Source organism: Mustela nigripes, chromosome 2, assembly GCF_022355385.1.
Source record: "Mustela nigripes isolate SB6536 chromosome 2, MUSNIG.SB6536, whole genome shotgun sequence".
NCBI lineage: Eukaryota > Metazoa > Chordata > Mammalia > Carnivora > Mustelidae > Mustela > Mustela nigripes.
Window position 1 is genome coordinate 177783156 of NC_081558.1, and position 16504 is coordinate 177799659.

The window sequence follows — 16504 nt, forward strand, 5'->3', positions numbered from 1 at the left end:
TGGCTTTCTGTGAGCATAAAATATGCCCCCTTTTTTATCTTTAGTTGAATCCTAGCTGATCTACAAAATGAAGTATTTCTGCCTTCTAGCCCAACATATAGCCAGGATTTCCACAATCATTTATCCTTTGTACAGACATTTATAAATCTATGTACTAGGTGTTCCTTTTTATGCTGTTAGAGCAAGTAAATCAAAGTCCCCATCTTCATGGATCCTATATGTGATTTTCATAAGACAATTAAGATGAATAATTATAATTCTTAAAAATCTGTATTTGATTAACACATTAAAAATATAAAATCCATGTTTAAAAGGAAAATAAAATTAAAATAGCTGTTGGCAGTAACTTATAATAACCATTTTAGAAATATGTGCCCTTAAATACAATTAAATCTTTCAATGAGCATTTAACTTTATATAGCACTTATTATGTGCCAGATGCTGGTTTAATTATTCTATATATGATACCTTTTTAAGTATTATCATTTCCATTTTACACATGAGAAAACTAAGATATGTGGAGGTAATCAACTTACTCAATGTCATACAGCTAATACATAATAAAGCCAAAAGCAGCAACTGGAATCCACTATGCTGTTACTCTTGGAAATTTAGACTGAGGGAGATATTTAAAATATGACAAGCATTAGATACAAGAGTGTTATGTATACTGTTATATGTATGTACAAATAGAACAAGTGTTCAACTATATAATGATTCAGGCAACTGATGGGTGTAAATTCTATGGATTATTCTGAATTAAAATAACAACTCTGAAGTCTGTGGCATTTTAGATAATTGTCACAGTTTAATGTCATGGGAGCCAAGCTGAAAGTATACCTCTCTATATATTACAATAGCAACTTGGAAAATAAGTAATGCAAAATGAACAATTCAAAAAGACAAAGAAATATGAAAAATGGGTATTTTATATATAGAAAATACTAGTTAATTTTTTGCATGATTAGAATTATGTAACATTACATATTTATACATATATATATATATATAACGTACATACATTACACTACTTTATGTTCACACCATCTTGTGCTTTAGTGATATATATTATTCCCATTTTATGGTGTCCTTAACTGAAAGCATCATGGATTTAAAAAACCTGCTGAGGTTACACAATCAATTAGTTCTCCAGCACATTCCCAACACGGCTATCTCTGATTTTAGAACCTACAGTATTACTATACTATAGTTCTCTTCCTTTATTTTTGCTATAATATTGTTTTAAATATAATTCCATCATGTTACAAAAAGAAGGGAAATTGCTTGTCTTCCATGTCTGAAGGACCTGAATCTAGTCTTGACTAAGCACTGTTGAAGGACCTTGAGCAAATAGCTTTTTTTTAATTGATTTTTTTCTTATTAACATATATGTATTATTTGCTTCAGGGGTAAAGGTCTGTGAAACATCAGTGTTACACAATTGACAGCATTCACCATAACACACACCCTCCTCAATGTCCGTAACCCAGCCACCCTAGACCTCCCCCACCATGCCCCAGCAACCCTCAATTTGTTTTCTGAGATTAAGAGTCTCTTACAGTTTGTCTCCCTCCCTGGTTCTTTTTAACAAACATTGATGCACCCCTCATTGTACTGCACATTTAAGTTTTCCTCATATGTTCCTTCTAAATCATGAAGTTTAGTTTGCTATTCTGATGATAGAAAATAGCTTTCTGAGGAGCCTGTGTGGCTCAGTCAGTTAAGCATCTGCCTTCAGGTCAAGTCATGATCTCAGGGTCCTGGGATGGAGCCCCTGTAGTCCTCCCTGCTGGACTGGGAGTCTCCTCTTCTCTCTCCCTCTGTCCCCGTCCCCAGCTTGTGCACTTTCTCTCTCTCTCTCTCAAGCAGATAAATAAATAGCTTTAAAAAAAAAAAAAAAGCTTTCTTTGCTTGCTTTTTCTTTTCATAGGTAAAAAAACTTAATTCACACTAGCTATGAATTATATAGCTTGGTAGTATGAAGGTTATACTTGCTGTATTTAGTATTTGGATGTATCCCAAGCTATAGGTCTTATTTATTAAAAGGCAAAGAAAAATTATTTAAATTCTATAATTTTCAAATAATTTTTATATATGTAACAATTGACTGTATACCAATCTATTTTCCTTGAAGGTACTGATTTAATATTTTGGGTAACATATCATATATATGTAGTTAATCTGGTAATGTCTGAAACGTCATTAGGCAAAAGCTTAAGCCTCTAGAACTTGCTTCTTCAAAATTCTAATTAAACTTTAGATTTAACAATATTCAGGAAGAAAGGGAAGATTCAACATTTCCTTGAAAACTTCTATCTATCCTGAACTGATCAGTCTAATGCCTAAAACCTGGTCCCAGAGACTGAGCTGAAATTAAAAGAATGGATGACTGAACAAATGAATGAATGAATGAATGAATGAATGAATGAATAAAATCCTTTATATGTATGTTCTCCATAAATCATTATAATTTTCTATGTTCTTGCCTTAATACCATTCTATGAAGAATAATATGCTAGCAAAATCCAATGCATACAGTAAGTATAGTCACAGATATTTTGCTTCATACAGCCAACTCTCAATTACAGTGGCCAGTTACTGGGTTTTCATACTACCCAGACCTTTGCTTATCACTCGTTTCCTTCTGGCTCCCAGCCTTATGACCATTTCGTTTCTTGTTAGCATGTCTAGTGGAATGTTTGGCAAGGGAAATAAAAGTAGCTGAAAAATCAAACCAGTCAATTAAGCCAAAGCCCCATGACCATTCAGAAATCAGATCAGGCTGCATTTAGCTCTAAAATTTAGATATTTGTAAACACATCAGTTAATATGGGCAAGTCTGAAAATATGCTTTACATTAAGTTCAAAGATTCAGCAAACCCAAATGTACAGACAAAGAATAAACAGAATCACAAATATTCCACCTTGGAAAGCCTTAATTTCTAAGTTTTATTTTTTTAGTATCTAAGTTTCTATTCTACCTTAGTTTCCCTGTGCTTTTGATTATAATAAATAAGGTTAAAGGAAAAGAAATTCTCTGCATTAGTGGTGAGAACTAGTTCTAACATGTACTAAATATAGCTGGAAATTACTTATAAAATATCAGTTCATCTGCACGTGGATGCAATGTGTTCTTCTATCAAGGTTGCATGCTCTCTCATACGTATTTTGATTTAGAAGTGACATTCTCATGTTTTCAAGGGCTTATATTATTCGCTGCTACCAGATATCCTAAAGTGCATATGAATATCCATAGTGAAACTCAATAAAATTATTGTTGGATGACTGGCTGAAATGGAACTTCAAAAATAAGCAAAAAAAAAAAAATGTGCAGTGGAATTTTGCTTTTGTTCCTAGGTTGACTCATGAGTATAAATAAAATTATGATCTTTCATAACTAAAGAGTTCAGGGAAGCAAATCAGTCTGTTACAATCAGTTCATTTCCCCAACTATTCCCAGTAGTTCAGATATATTATTAATCATTGGACCACTGTTTGATGACTCAAGAAATGTGATTTAGAGTATATAAGAATTCCAGGTTCAACATTATGTATTTCACCACAGCCTTTATAATCACATTTTCTAGAAAAAGGACAGGGAAATGTAATAAATATATAGCCATACACAGAGATTTATCTTGTAATTATCAAATAAATGTTGGCTTTAAATTGAAATATTTTCGTTCAAACATAAAAAGTATTCATCAATGATAAAAATATTAAAACTTATTGGGGTGCCTGGCTGGCTTAGTCAGTAGAGCATACAACTCTTCATTTTGGGATTGTAAATTTGAACCCCACACTGGATATAGAGAGTACTTAAATTTTTTTTTTTTAATTATTGAGGGGCAACTGGGTGGCTCATTTGGTTTATTGACTGACTCAATTTTGTCTCAGGCTGTGATCTCAGGGTGCTGGGATCAAGCTCCATGTGGGGCACCAGACTCAGCATGGTCTGCTTGAGATTTTCACCCTCTTCTATAGCCCTTCACCCCACTTGTTTCTGTGCTCTCTCTTTCAAATAAATAATCTTTAAAAAAATATTGAAATGTAATTCATTTTCAAAGGAAATGCTATTATTTCCCATTACCAGTAATTGTATCTCACATATTCTGTCTCATTTCCAAAAAATTAAAAACACACTCCAATACATGAGTGTGATATATAAAATCAAAATCTTTGACCTTAGCAGCCAGCACTCATTATTAATATGTAATCAGAATCAGGATGGAAGCAAAAAAGCATACACAGCAGGAGGTAAACTGAAAAAAAAATTGACAAATATGTTTCATTATTCCCAGGAAAAAAGACTAGAATCATCTTTGATTAGAAATAAAATGCTTTGGTTTTAGATTTTCATGTAATGTACCTAACTAGCTGATTGAACTTAGAGTATTTTCTGTGGTTTACTATTAAATCATATAAAAATACAGGACAGTATTTTCCAGATTCCATTTTAATGAAGACATTATTCATTTTAAGAATGATCCCTATTAGGATGCTTGGGCAGCTCAGCTGGTTAAGCATCAGACTCTTGATTTCAGCTCAGGTCATGATCTCAGGGTCGTGAGATAGAACCATATATGGCTCCAGGCTCAGTGTGGAGTCTGCTTGTCCCTCTCCCTACTCCTCTGCTCCTTTGCCAACTCTCTCTCTCTCTCTCACACATAAATAATTTTTTTTTTTTAAATGACCCCTATCACACCCACTGGTCTATAAATTAAGGAGGGCAGGGGCCAACTCCATGTTGTATGCAGTTCTAGCAGCACCTAGCAGACTGCCAATTAAAACTGATCACATGACTATCATTTCAGGGTGCCTAAGGATAATCTCTCTTTCCAAAGTCAGGCTAAGAAACACATTCTCCAAGTCTTCCTTACCAACCATACTCCAATCTTAGTACACTGAATGCTTTACGTTACTTTACACTTTTAAATTTTATTTGTGTTTAATTCAAAACAAAATTTAATAGTTTTTAAAACAGGAACAGCTGAAAAATACAGCATAGGCTATACAGCCAACAATATACCATCCACTTAAAACTAATTATCATTGTATATCAACTATACTTCAAAAAAAAGGACAGGAATGATATTTCTACTCTTTCTTATTTTATTCAAAGGTGGTGTGTAAAATAAGTGCAGTAACAATTAATAAATACGTAATCTGAATGTGCTCAGTTTGATTTTGCAAGGACAGCTTAGATATTTTTCCCTTTTCAATCTTTCTACATTTTATTTATTTTCTTTTCTATTTGCAAAAATTAAGACCTTGTGTATAATAATGAATTGAGTTGATAATACCAAGATTCTCATTTCTACTTTAAGATAAATGCCTTTCATGTTTTACTACTGAATACAAGGTTGTAAGATTTTTGTTTTGTTTTGTTTTATGGTTTTTACATACATTTATCAGGCATACATATTTCCATGTAGGATGAGCTGAGAAAAACTTTTTAACTAAAATGTTGATTTTCTGTATCTATCGAGATTGACTTTTTCTTTTCTATCTACGTTGTGAATTTCTAGAATGATTTAATAGCAAACCAACTTTGCATTTTTGGCATAAACCAAACTTGAGCATTACATAGTATCTTTTTTGATAAAATTATTAACTATGGCTTTATAATTATTCCAGTGTTACTGAATTTTTGTTCACACATTGCAGTTTTTTTTTCTCCCTCTGAAAAATATTCTTGTATGATTTGGTGTCAAAGATATCCTCAGCCTCATGAGTAAGGGATGTTTCTTTTTCTCACTTTTTGCAAGAATTTTTGTATGATTAGAATTATACAGACAGTTATTAAACAAGTGTATAATTATAGTTCTTCCTTTAGGAGAGTTATTGTATATTTAAAAATTTAAAATTGATCTTTGGGCAGATGTAAGTCATGCTCTAACAAATGTTGTTAAGTTGCATTTAACCTTTCAAAAATATCATAAACCTATCTAAATGGGGAAATACACAAAAACCAATTCTTTTTTAAATTCAAGTGTGGCCAATTCAACCAAAAAATATAAACGGTCAATGTTGAAGAAATAAGGAAAATTCTTAAATGTGTAAAAATTGCATTCCCTGTCTTATATTTTCTCTAATATATTTGAAAGATTTTCCTAATTTCATTGTTGTGGATACTTGGATAGAGATGGTCTCAACTCCTTTCTAAAATTAGTCATGAATGTACCCTTGAGACAAGTGCAGAAGAACACTTTCAGAGAGAAGCAAACAGGACATAGCAAGAAATTGGCATGGTCAACATAGAATGACATTTTATTTCAGCAATATCTTTATCATATGCGCAGGAGATAGAAAGGTGCAAATAAATGACTAAGACTTTGCTGTAAAGTGAATGCTCACATCAGTATAGAAATGTTTTAATTATGAGAAACTGTCCTAATGTTCTGCTTACTGTATTCCTTAATGATGTAAAGTTACAATTACACTAATTATTATTATTTTTCTAGTTTTCAGAAAATAATCCCTCCCAAATACCAACAATATCACATCAACCTTATCTAATATAATTCCTTCTATTTCACTTGGTAAAAAATGGCCAATGTGGGTCTTCTTGAAGTATGAACATTATTTGACTAATGGTGTGATGGCAGAAATATCAAACATTTGCTAAAAACAAGTTCCATCTTTTTGAACTTCGACTAAAATTGATAACACATGTTAGTACCAAGTTCTGAGCAGAGACTATGCCCCCAGCTTTCTGCTACTTTGAAGATCAGAGACTCTCTCACCTTCTCTTGTTTAAGACCATCAAGCTCAAAACTTATTACAATTGTTTATGGTTCAATTCAAATAAATGGAAATATAATGATTGAATAAAGGGCTTTCTCTAAATGACTTGAAAATGATACTTTATAACAGATGTAGTGTTTCAAACATATAATTAATAGAAATATTGAGAAGAATTATTATTGAGCAAAACAAAAGGAATTGCTTTCAAGAATTTTTCTTTTCTATACAGCCAAGATTAATTGATAAATTCTCAAACTTACCAGGAGTAATAATTTAGGTTTTCACAGGTCTATTTCACTTAATAAAATATATTCCTATATAATCTTACTTGACCTTTAAGGTATCTGGAAATAGTGAAGTAGAACTTCTATTCTGAATCAGAAGGGAAGAAACTGAGTCTCTGTGAGTGCTTTGATTTGCCACAGGACTCACAACCAGTTGGGTTGAGTCAAAACTTGAAGTATTACACTCTAATTCTTAATCCAGATACTGATATAATTGGTTTTCTTCTGTAAACACAATTTTGTTTATTAAATTATAAGCTATGCCTCACTCGTGTGTGTGTGTGTGTGTGTGTGTGTGTGTGTTTATGAACTTTGCAATTAGATCGTTCTAGCAGTCATATATTCCCAGGAAACAAAGAAAATAATAGCAGTGAATGAATAGCTTCTGGTGACCAAAATTGCCTTATTTATATGTTAAATGAAACATATTAACTTCATTTTAAGTCATTTCTATTTCCTCTCAGATGTTATAGGGTACCAGACTTAGAGCTTTTAAATATGTCAGAAGTTCAAAATCTTATCTAGGTTTGCTTCTCTATTATGTTTGCAATATACAAGATGACTGGGATCTATATAGTCAAATTTGGCAACCTCTTACATGCTTATTTGACCTGGGAGAGTTATCAAATTTAGAACTTTCACCCCAAGAATAAGGCAGTTGTAATTCACATTAGAATGTTATAAAATCAGACTTCAATAAGGCATTTAATGTGTAATACCTATGATTTAAAAAAATTTTTTCCTTAATGCATTCTTTTTCTGCAGTTTGGTCTTGGGTATTATTTTATGGATTTCTTTGTCAGCTGGCCATAATTAATATTTGATTATTTCATTTTTATATTTAAAGAAAACCCGCCATAATGATTATGGTTTAATGTTGCTCATCATTCAGTGAATGAATTTATAGGTAACAGCTAGCAAAATATAATAGGTCATTTTCAATAATTTAATAACACTGGAAACCAAAAAGTCAATTTACATTTGATAACATGTAAAAGCCTATCAATAAACAAATTTAAATCTAATATTTATTTTGATAGTCACTTTTATCTCATTCTTTATTAAGTGTAGGTGTTGGAAAAGTTAGGTGGTAGATAATTCTGTCCATGCTAAAATATGATGATGTTTTCCATCACTCCCTGACTGATGCAAGCAGTTATACAGTTGTGCTTCCTTGAAGCATGCATTCAATTTAATGAACCAACACCAAAGAAAGACCTATAGGTAGAAGATACTGCTCTTTTTTCCATCTAATCAATCAATCAATCAATATTTTTTAATTCCTTAACATTGGTAAGTTAAGAATCTAGTATGATCCAGTTTCTATTTTTATCACTCCTTAAAAATAACACGGACTCTTTCCCTTTATGAGAGTTCACATTTTGTTTTAGGTATTAAGGGTTATTAATTCTTTCCAGAAATTTTTTTAAGCTTGAGGGATTTCTTGCTATGATCAAATTATTAGAGAAATTTAAAAAATTCAAGATATAAAAGAAATGAAATGAAAATGAAATGAAATGAAATGAAAATGAAAATTAGAAACTTTTTGTCCATTGTTAGGGACAAGAGGTAAAACCAACAGACCAAGTTTCCAATGCTATTTCCAGGAATTTCTATTTAGATAAGCTGCTTGCTCTTTACGGGTTATCATTTGTTCTAATGCAAATGGAATTATTGTATCTAATTCACAGAGTAGTGATAATAATGAAATGACATCCATAGTACAATGTCAACTCAAAATACAATACAATAGTCAACTCAAAAAGAAAACCTTATGAAAAAAAAATCTTATGAAAATTAAGTTAAAAGAAAAACGGCCATACAAGTAAAAATGAGCTTCCTCCCCAAGGGGTGTGTTCGCGATCTGAAGGACAACCACTTGGTGAGGATGATATAAAAGGGAATAAATGGCTAATTGATTATTAAAATCCCAGTGAGACATAATTGTTAATTCTATAGGCATTAAGTAGTATGGTCTTGCCCTGGAGGAACAAAGGATTTGAACATTTTCCCAATCTTACTACTACTAGCAGTGTTTTTATTATTAATTTAAAAAATAGTTAAAAAATGCTCTTCATCAGAAAATATTTCAGAGTTACTACTAGTATGGCCTAATATTAGGAGTACAAAGGGAAACATGCTTCTTACCGTACTTAATATGGGCTTACAGTTTATGGTTTAGTTCTACATTACTCAGTTCTTCATCCCATTTATTATATAAGAAAACTCCAAAGGAAATCAAAGTACATTTCAATTATACCATGCTCTTGTGAGAAAGGAACTGCCTTTTTAGTCACACTAAGATGAGAATAGGTATTAGTGCCATTTGGAAAGTGCTCCATGTAATGTTAAAGAAAAATATCATCGTGAAAAATATAATGTGTAATGTCTGTTGGTAACCATAGAATATGTAAATGTGGTGCCAATGAATTACCCCCTAAAGGATGCCAAATTTCCTGCCATATGTTGTCTTTTGCTCTAAGTAGTTTGCTGCCAATTTAGTTTATTCTTCATCCTGTGCTCTAAAATATTGAGGAATAAAAAAAATCCTAGAGCATTCTCAAGAGGTTTTCATTGGTACTGGAGCCAAAAATCACATACCTGCCTCACGGGATTCCTTTTGAGTCCGGCTGGAGAAACTATCATGGAAATAAGTTCAGATCTCTATCATGGGCAGTGAGCCAGAGTTTCCCCAGACCAGTCAAAAATCCATCTGGGACTCTAGATTAGAATTATTTCAAATCCACAGAGAACCAGGAAAAGGCCTAGGGTCTAATGTGATCCCAATCTTTACAGCTCGGAAGCAGTCCCCAAACTCCCATAATTTTCCTAAAATCAAGGGAGTAAAGATTTGGAAATTTAACTGAAACTGGTGAACAGTAAAAGAAAAGGCAGCTAGCTGGGAGTTCCCAGCAATTCCTGTCAAAATCGAGTCATCGTTTTTCCTTCTTACTCTACATAACAGAGACTTCTCCACAATTCACTTCTTAACTGTCTTTTCATCAATGTGTCTTAATACCGACCAATTTTTTTAGCTCCTATTTTTTCCAATTTTTTAAAGATCTAGAATAGCACTTTCAATATAAAACTACTTAAATATCTTCGTCCTTTTGTCAAAGAAAGACATGTTAACCCCAAACTAGTCTTTCTGTTAAGACTGACACTTATATCCACTTAAGCCCCCATGTTGAAACAAGATGGGATTGGGAGGGAGACAAACCATAAGTGACTCTTAATCTCACAAAACAAACTGAGGGTTGCTGGGGGGAGGGGGTTTGGGAGAGGGGGTGGGGTTATGGACATTGGGGAGGGTATGTGCTTTGGTGAGTGCTGTGAAGTGTGTAAACCTGGTGATTCATAGACCTGTACCCCTGGGGATAAAAATATATGTTTATAAAAAATAAAAAATTAAAAAAAATAAATAAAAAATAAAAAATTAATAAAAAAAGACTGACACTTATAAAAAAAATCAAAAATCAAAATTCTTTAATGATTGAGTTTAGCTTTAAATAACCTCTGCTCAACAAAGGCAAAAGTCTGTCTTTTGACTTGACTTACTCTTAGTAACAACTCCCTCTAGTCGAATGATGTTGGGATGGTCAAACTGTCCCATAATACTTGCTTCTCCCAGGAAGTCTCTCCTCTGCTTTTCTGTGTAGCCCACCTTCAGGGTTTTGATGGCCACTGAAATCTCTTTTTTTGAAGGAAGCTTTAAGCGACCACTGCACACTTCTCCAAATTCACCTGTTAGAAGAACAGAACCACAACAAAAGGTAAGGACTTACATAATAAAAAGGTATCAGTAAAGAGTAACTCTTTCCCCTCAATAATCCCATTCAAAATATTTATACCTTTGACCCACAAGATGTACTCTGTAGGCTTTCAACTTATTTCAGAAGACGGAAATCAGAGAATCCCTAAGAAAACTCAGGGGATCCACACCCTATGGAAAATGGACCTTGTAAGTGGCCTCATACATTTTTAAGTACCACATTGTGATAAAAAAAATATGAAAGAACCAGAGGAAAGTTGAATGCCATATTTAATAGGGTTTTAATTCCTATTCTCATAGCTACCATTTCCTGAGGTTGATCAGCAGAGCAACACAGATATTATGGGTTGAGCAATGGATTAAATTTCAGATGTTTCCAGCCATTCTGTTATTACTAAGAGAATCAGTTTAGTGATATACTCAGACTCTCTGAAAATGAGAACAGTAGCATCTGCTATCAATTCATTTTATTGGAGTATTGGCATGTCACATTACTGACATACTAGTTGTAAAATTCTCTGAGCTTCTGGAAGGAAGAAGAAAATACTAGTATCAAAAAAGGGTAAAAACCTTTTCTATAGAATTACTATAAATATTTTCTTTGATTCAGTATCTCCAATAAAAAACTTGTCTTAAATGCATGATTAACCCAGAATTTACTAAATATGGAGTGTTGCTGACTTTTAAATAGTCTAAGTGAACTAATATAAAACTGCCTAGAAATAATTGTGGTGCTAACTTCATATATATTGTTATTAAGAAGATTTACCCATAACTCTTCATCATGTTTTGAGCTCCCTGACGATAGACATGCTTTACATTCATTTCTCTCACCCACTGGTGGCCATGGTAATTGCCACAAAATAGTGTCACCCATAGAACGTTCCTTGTTCATAGAGGAAATCCTAATATTATGTGGATTTGTACAATACCTTAAAAATGTGTTTTCTTTTTAAATATCAAATAAGAGATTTTTCTGAAAAGGTTTAATTACATTGTTAGGGTACTATGGAATGGAAGAGCATTCTTGGTCCAGCCTTCTCGCTGTGAGTTTTTGTACAAGCTCCATGTCCCATGGCTCAGCCAGAGAAAAGCTGTCAAGAAGTGAGATGTTTCTTTCCTATATTTTGTTCAAACAAGTGGTTCAACTCACAAAAGCAGCAGGTTATCCTATTGATTTACCAGCTGCATTACTAGGAGCAGCTCGCTTCTCTCCAGGAAGCTCTAAACTCTCCCAGATTTGACCCTTTCTCGGGAATCCAGTTTCCAAACTGGTGGTTTTTGGAATCAGTTTCCAAAACAATGACTTATGCTGTAACTGGTCAAATTCACTTAACGTCCAAAAGCAGTTACTTATACATTTTTTAATAAATACTCATCAATTGGCAACAGTTTGACAAGATATATTGAAAAACACAGAGTTATAATACTAAATAAGACAGATTTCATTTCTTACCTTTGAGGGAGTATAGAGAAGATAGTGGTATCTGTAGCTAGAGTGTTCTTTCAGATTACAGGGAGAATCAGGGACAGAATTTGAGAACATTCATTGACTTTTTGAAATCCCAAGTAGAATATGTCATTATAGAGTGTATTCGGAAGAGAAGTTACGATGCAAAGTAAACCACTGTTAGAATATGTCAGCAGGAGTAAAGGCTGCAGGGAGTGGTCTACCTTCTGCTCAGGTCATGATCTTGGGTTCCTGGGATCCTGACTTGGGCTCCCTGCTCCATGGGGAGTCTGCTGCTTCTCCTGCAACCCCTCCTTGTGCACATGCATGCGCTCTCTCTTTTGCGTGCACGTACACCCAGAAATAAATATATTTTTTTAAGAATTAGGATTCCTTTCATGATACTGGGTTATTAGAACATTTCCAGAGAGCTCCAGTTCATGTTGTATAACATTAATTTTGAGTAAACCATAAGGAATCATCCACAATAAGCTTTAATTTTCTCTAAGTTCTGCCATCATCATGAGCCAATATGCTGTAATGCATCATGTTTTAAATTTTGATGTTATCATCACTTATTTCTAGACAATAAATCATTTGTCAACAGATTGCAGGACAGACAGTACAGAACTGTGGACAGAGTATGGATTCTAGGGTCTAATTGCCTTGGTAACTTCTTAGCCATGTGATTTTAAGCAAGCATCTTAATCTCTCTATTATTTTGTCTCCTGTCTGTAACTTGGGAGCACCAACTGTGTCTAACTCATGAGGTGTTTGTGCAAATAAAAGAATGAATATTATGTAAAGACACATAGTAAGTATCATCTACGTGTTGGTCACTATTTTCCTCTCTGAGTTCAGACCCACCTTAAGAAGGATAAATTACCTATCTCTAAAAAGTTAGATCAAATTGAAGCACAAATATAAAAATGATTTTTAAACTGTCAAATTCTGTATTGATGTGAGAATAGGTGGTTGTGATGATGATGGTGGTAGCAAGGTTAATGTCACCTTAGACAAGTATTTGTGAAGGACAGCATTTTGTGAGAGTACCTCACTGGGACCATCAGAAGAAGAGTTTGAATTTCAAGTTGGTTAATTAGAGTTCCTTTCTTTCTTCTCAATGGGATAACCAACATATGTAAATGTCTATCTACCTCCAAAATTCAGAAAATGATATTTCAGTAATGGTAATTTAAATTTAATTTAAATTTTTGAAATGTGATTGTTTCACCATACAAATACTAGAAATGGTCACCAATATATTTTACTAAACATAGAAATATTAAATATTAATTCAGTTCTCTTTATATTAACTTAAACAACAGTGTTGAAAAAATTAACAAAGATTGGCCAAACACAAGACTGGATTTTACATGGTCTTATACAATTAACTTTGAGCCCAAAAAAAACAAAAAACAAAAACTAGATCCTTTCATTCCCATCATTTCTAGGTAAAAGCACAACTACAATAAGATCCTTGGAAATCATTGCTTGATTTTTTAAATCCAGTAAGTATAGCAGTTTTTATTTGTCCTTTGAAATACAGTATGCTTTCTGAGAATGGACACACTGTATTCTGATTTAAGATACACAGTGCAAAATTGTTCAAAGTAAAATTTCTTACACTCGTGTCATTTAAAATAGAAGAAAAAAATCTACTTGCATTTAAGTAGAATGACACTCTGCCTTCAAATTCCACTCTCCTTCTACCGTTTTAACAAGAGAAGCATAATAAAAATATATATGGAACAATGTTGATGTGTCAGGTAAGCAATGTTCAAGAATTATCTCAATCCTCACAAAAATGTTAGATGAAGGCGTTACTGTCATTATTAATGTCTAGTATGAACTTTGAAATTGGAAAGTACAACATTCAAATTTTGGTTTTCAATTAATAATTATGTGACTATAGGTCACTCAAATTTTTAGCTCATCTGGTGAAATGGAGACGATGCCTACCCAAATGGCTAATAAAATTAAATACCATGTGAATGCCTAATAGGATAGGGAATTAAATGAACATATATTTAGATTTTGAAATAATGGTTGGATGGAGGAGTAAAACTGGAAATTTGAGTCATTCTGAATTCAAATATTAAAAAAATTACTACTTTGAGTAAGTCAATTTGTGGTTCAGTTTTAATTCTGTTATTCTCAATATGGGCATAATTCTTCTAATTAGCCAAAGTATAAATAAAAGTTTCCATTATACCTATTTCTTTTTATAATATATCCTACAGAAAATTAGAGAATTATCTCACATATGTAGAGTTTTCCTGCATATTTAATTGACTGAGAAAGTTCTGTCTTTGACTAAAAGAAGTACTAAAGCAATTGGAAGATAGATGCTAATCAGTTTAGCATAACTATTAAATTTTTATCAACAATATTACTTTTAAAATTTAAAAGGACATAGAAAATGAGTAAGTGTATAAATGAAAGAAGGCTGGCCAGGAATACATTGTTACTGAAGTTGTGGTGGAAATGGGTACTATTATACTATATTCTCCATTTTATTATTATACAATTTCATCTACTTTTGTAGATAGTTTACATTTTTCAAAACAAAATTTTAAGAAAAATTGATAGCTTTCAAAATCTCCATCTACTATTCTGTCTTGGTGATGACAAACCCTAAAAGGCAAATCAAGACAGACTAGAATTGGCTGGATTCAATATTATACTGAAATCTTCCAGGAGAAGTGTAATCGACCTTGAAGATATACTTGTTTGCAAACAAAACAGGCACAGTATTATTGCCCTGAATGTGGCAAATGAGGATATTGGCTACAAAAACCTGAAAATGGGGCATATGTCTATTTTTTTACAATATGTTTGAAGAGAGAAATGAAATAAGATGTTTGTCCTGATCTTTAATGAGTGTCGGGGATTATTAAATGAGTTAGTATAAGGAGCATTTCTTCATTTATCAGATACCATTTTTATTTTTTAAAAATTTTTAAAAGATTTTATTTATTTACTTGACAGACAGAGATCACAAGTAGGCAGAGAGGCAGGCAGAGAGAGGGAGGAGGAAGCAGGCTCCCTGTGGAGCAGAGAGCCCATGGGGCTCCATTCCAGGACCCTGGGATCATGACCTGAGCCGAAGGCAGAGGCTTTAACCCACTGAGCCACCTAGGTGCCCCTATCAGATACCATTTTTAATGTGTTTTGTCTCCCACCACACTGTTCTAGATATCTGGCATTATCAATAACATTGACATATTTAATTTTATTAATGCAGAGAGTCCCAAAGTTCAAGGTCCTGATGTGTTTGTCTGGTCTTCTGGACACTGGCTGAGCCTAAATGGGTTTCTCCTCCTCACATCGGTTGAGTGTGCAAAGTCTTTGTGCTACCTTTGCCCCTGAGTTTTCCATGCTGGGAAGCAGTGCACTCTTGTGGGACATTAATACCAGCACGACAAAAAGCCCCCATGTCACAGAGAAGTTTACAAAGCAGAACTACACAAATGAAAGAGAGTAATCAATATATATTTGTTCCAATTGCATTCATAGATATACGATGAGTATGTATATTCTTAAGTCTTAGATTGTGGAAAAGGAAGCTCATACTCTATTCTCCTTTTATCAATTGCTAGTTCCATATTTTAATATTACCTGCTCATGTGAGTTTTAGGAAGATAAAATATGAATAAAGTTGGAGGAGAAGATTTAGTAAATTATCGTTTTATTTAGATAATATGAATTACTCAGACTGTCCTGTTTGAATAGCAAATGCCGCTAGAATTCTAAACACTGGTTTGATGTACAGAAAGAGAAACAGAGAAATTACATGCACATCTGTGTAAAGAAGCATCAGTCATATATATAGTACTTGCCAAAAACATGATTCGATACGTTATGTATAATTCAATGAGTTAATTTCTCAATCTTTCTATTTCCTACATCAACTTTGCTTTTGTTTTTAAAACAATATTGACTAATGAGATGATGGAATGAAACTATTGTACAATATTTATTTTTACTTTTAAGTAGTAGTTTTTATTCAATTGCACACTGCGTGTTTGTATTTGTCCATATGTTAATGTGTAAATGTGAAAATATCGTTATTTTATAAGTATAATTTTTATTGGAAATATGAATCTGCTTTAAAAATCCATAGGTGTTTGTTAATGGATCTATGATTGACTAGATTCATGATTAGAATGAAGAGATGTCTATATGAAGGCAAGCTTCAGCGCAATGAATTAAGACTATACAAAGTTACAGGCAAATATTAAAATGAAC

The 16504-nt window shown here is 32.9% G+C and overlaps 1 protein-coding gene across 1 annotated transcript in view; it reads right to left on the reverse strand.

The window, feature by feature from the left end:
• Positions 1 to 16504, reverse strand: part of EPHA3 (EPH receptor A3) — a 354334-nt gene that overhangs the window by 44153 nt on the left and 293677 nt on the right. Inside the window, exon 11 of the mRNA XM_059392132.1 lies at positions 10590 to 10775. Within this exon, the coding sequence (XP_059248115.1) occupies positions 10590 to 10775 (186 nt within the window). The remainder of the gene's footprint in view (positions 1 to 10589; positions 10776 to 16504) is intronic.